Source organism: Oncorhynchus nerka, linkage group LG10, assembly GCF_034236695.1.
Source record: "Oncorhynchus nerka isolate Pitt River linkage group LG10, Oner_Uvic_2.0, whole genome shotgun sequence".
Lineage (NCBI taxonomy): Eukaryota > Metazoa > Chordata > Actinopteri > Salmoniformes > Salmonidae > Oncorhynchus > Oncorhynchus nerka.
This window is the reverse complement of record NC_088405.1, coordinates 21,011,584-21,015,429: the sequence shown is the minus strand read 5'-3', so window position 1 is coordinate 21,015,429 and position 3,846 is coordinate 21,011,584. Positions and strand designations below refer to the sequence as shown.

The following is a 3,846-nucleotide window of genomic DNA, read 5'->3' as shown; positions in this document are numbered from 1 at the left end:
ACTTATCAAGAGAACATCCCTGGTCATCTCCACATAAAACTGCTGAACAATGGTTGAGTATTGGTTTAGCATACACTAACACTGTAATGGATAGTTTGACTGCATTCACTATGAAAACTGAAGTCATGGTAAAATAAAACACATTACACGAGTACATGACTCAAAGTCCTTGTCCCATTTTATAAAGTTAAAGACGGTTAATGTGTTGGAAGCTTTTAGAAAGTTAAAGACGGTCAATGTGTTGGCAGCCCTTGGCCCATTTTATAAAGTTAAAGAAGGGAAATGTGTTGGCAGCCCTTGGCCCATTTTATAGAATAAAAGGCTCAATGGTTGCTCGACCTTGCAGTATTCAGTAGGGGGAGCTCTCGTTTTTCCCCTGCCCTAGTTTCTCTCCCTGTTGTCTTGGATTTAGTGCTGCAGTGTAGAAAATCGGGCCACTGTCTGCCATATTAGCTGGCGGCTGGATACAACGGTAAGGAACACACTCCCCGGTAAATGCCTTACAGTAAGGGAAGAGCCCAAAGCTAAACGAACGCAGTTGATATGTGAAGTGTTGTTCGATTATTTGTAACGTTTTTTTATGGCATGGTTATTCATACTGAGAGAATGGCGATATGATGAAATCAACAACTTCCTTTCTGTGCACTGTACGTGATCCTGTTCATAATTATTTTTATTGAATGCTTTTTAAAAACGTTTTAAAAGCTTTTACAATGTTTTAGCACGTAACCAATTGCTTTATAAAGAGACGCATACAAATCATCTCACCACTTACACTAGGCGAAGGATTAGAATGAATTTAGGCTACTCTATAAGGAGGACAGTTGTTTACATGGCATGTACAGAGGCATAACTAACCAAAGGTTAACCTGAGGTTAATGAATCATTCTAGACTGAAACTGAAAGTGTGTCTCAAATGTATACTTTATGAACTGTGTAATAAACACTGTATGATAAACACTCTACTGTGTTTAAGCTTTCTTCTCTATGTCTTCGACAAGGCTTTTTTCTCATCGTGCATTTACATCAACAACACACTCGCCTGCCCACCCCCAGATATCCTGACGTTCATCATGGGGCAGTTGTTGGCCTCAGAACAGGAGCAGTCGGAGGCTCAGGTTGCTGTTGGCTCTCTGCTCTACTCCGCCATGTTGGAGGCCGGTGCTCTGCCTGATGTTGCCGTCGACCACTATCTGCTAGCTAATCCAGAGAGCCTGGACTCCAGGGCCCACCTACAGGACCACCTCCGCCAGCTGCAGGGGCACGTAGGTAACCGGGCGCCCACCTACCTGAAGGAGCTGATCAGCCGCCTGGTCGCTTTCTCTGACGAGCCCAAGGTTGCAGGCCTGGTGGGCTTTGTGGTCTCCATGGTGATGGAGATGGCATATGCCTCGTCCAGAGGGTCAGTGAGGTCAAGGGGTTGCCAAGTCGAGGAACGGCGAGCGGAGCTCCAGGACGTTATGGAGGAATACCTCAAGCGCTGCCGGATGCACTTGAAGGATGAGCAGAAGCTGAGAGAAGACACCCAGCGTCTGGAGGGCCAGCTGAGCTACTTGCTGACCCAGCTGAAGAACACCATGCTCAGGGAAGGCCCCAGCTCCAAGGCCCTGAAGCACTGGGCCAGCGGCGCCGCCTTTCACACGCAGATGCTGCTGCACCTGACCAGGCTAGATCAGAGAGGAGACCCGCTGGTCGTCCAGGCTGCAATGGAGCAGTACCAAGAGGACTTCAGAGAGATTCTACCTGCGTACAGATGCTACAAAGCCAGTACGGTGACTGTGATAAAGTGTAGGGGAGGGCTGCAGACCGGGGAGGATCCTCTGACTGAGGGGAGTGTGACTGGGTTCACTGTGGTGGATAAAGAGTTAGGGAAGAGTGTGAGTGTACCCCTACCTGAGGACGCTCCCCCTGGCATTGTCCTGATCACTTCAGATATGTGTGCTCAAGCCTATTTAGAGCGACTGTTCTCTCCACAAGGCCCCATAGCAGAGCTGGAGAGGTACTTTCTCAACAGCAGAGAGAGTCTACGCATGAAGTTGATGGTACAAGAACCAACGGACCCCAACGAGAGGCTGAGCATAGTGGAAACAGAACCCCTAGACAGAAGATAGCACATGTTCATGTTGACTTTCATACAGGCAAAGGCAAGATGCAAAATCCACAGAACTGAACGAACACTCTTGACTAAATGTGCATTTATTGTATTGTATGTATGATCAAATGTTGAATAATAATCTGGTTTATTCAATGCTAATGTTCTCCTATGACTTTCTGAGAAAATATATTATAAAAGCACATTAATAATTCCTTCCCACGCAAATGAATTGTCATAATGCGAGAAACTAATTGTACAGACACAAATGGCAAAAGTAGCACAGTTCACAGTACTTAATTGTCTATGGTATTGAAAGGGATGCTTGAGTGCAGTTTGCAGGTTTGAATTGATTTCTTCGTGCTTTGTGGAAGTGGTTCTTTCTTACTTTGTCCTCACATTCAGTTCAATAACCTTTTCTACAGCTTTGTAGAGTGCTCGGAAGCAACAGCTGATTCTTTAAAAATAAACTCTTAATGGTTTTGCTGCTGCCATGGCTGAATGTAATGTAGGAATGTGTCAAACTTTATCGAGGCCTGTCAAATTGAATGCCATTTGAGTCACACTTCATTGCTACAATTACAAGTCAAAGTGAGAGACGGAGCTGCTCTCCTAATGCTACGTGATTAGTACTCTGCACTTCTACACTTTCTAAAGCTCTCTCTTTTATTCTCGATCTCCATCCCTTTCTCTTTCTCTTTTCTCTCCTCCTTGCCTCTCTCTGTCACGTAGCATTAGCTATCCATGTGAGGTGGGCCTGTGAGCCAACACTGCCAGAGGAACAGAGTTGGACTCTGTGATGTCACTCTGCGCAGACCTGCCACCTTTAACACCCTACTCTGACATCTCAGCCACTCTTACTGTAACTCAAATCCTCCTTTTCAGAGTTAGTTACTTAGAGGGGGGGGGGGGAGCTACCAGACTTTTAAACTTAGCACCCAGCAGAGATACCCTGTGGTGTCACATGTAATGTATAATGTTTCTGAAAGGCCAAAGGGTGTGTTTTTGTCATTATAGATAGCTACTGCAGTGGAGCGTGACTGTCTTCTCTTAGTGTTAGCAGAGAGGGGTGTGTGTAGTGTTATCCATCTATCCTCGGGGTATTCACACACACACACACACACCCCTGCTGGATGCTTATCCCTTAGCTTAGCATTCTGACCCCCCCATGGTAATGATGTTGGACTAGAAGATGGCACTGGGCCTTCTGCCGCACCTTGCTGGTCTCTCTAGGCAGACTGGTTGCCTCCTACATTAACAATGTTCCGACATACACATGTACACAGATACAAGAATCGGTTGGTTTAGTTGGAAATTGATGTGCAGGAAAACCATCCAGAGCCGTTTCCGTTTGTGCCCTGGTATAAACACCGTTGTACAGACAGTGTACAACAGTGTGGACAGAGTGACTCATTCCAGGCACAGCCACACAACCTTTGGCATACAACCATGACTTATTCAACATTTTGTTGTGTTACAGCCTGAATTCAAAATGGATGAAATATTCTCACCCATCTACACACCATTACCCCAGTGAAAACGATGTTTTAGAAAGGTTGTAAGTGGCTTTGCCATAGGTTCACAAGATCACATCCCTCACTCTAGAACCCCAGACAGATAGCTTCTCAAACAGATGCATTTTATTTGACAGTTTATTAACATGCGCTGTTGAGTACACCTTCCTTCCTGACTTTGTCTGGTCCTTCACTTTATGACACAGGACACATAGATCTCTGTCCTAGATGTGCTGTCTT

General features: G+C 45.6%; 1 protein-coding gene across 1 annotated transcript; it reads left to right on the top strand.

Annotated features, from left to right (window-relative positions):
• The first annotated feature begins 387 nt into the window (after positions 1–387).
• LOC115136314 (uncharacterized) lies at positions 388–2,574 on the top strand. Its single transcript, XM_029671900.2, has 2 exons — positions 388–472; positions 1,002–2,574. Exon 2 carries the CDS (start codon positions 1,074–1,076, stop codon positions 2,109–2,111), a length of 1,038 nt encoding a protein of 345 aa, XP_029527760.1. The 5' UTR covers positions 388–472; positions 1,002–1,073; the 3' UTR covers positions 2,112–2,574.
• The last annotated feature ends 1,272 nt before the right edge of the window (positions 2,575–3,846 follow it).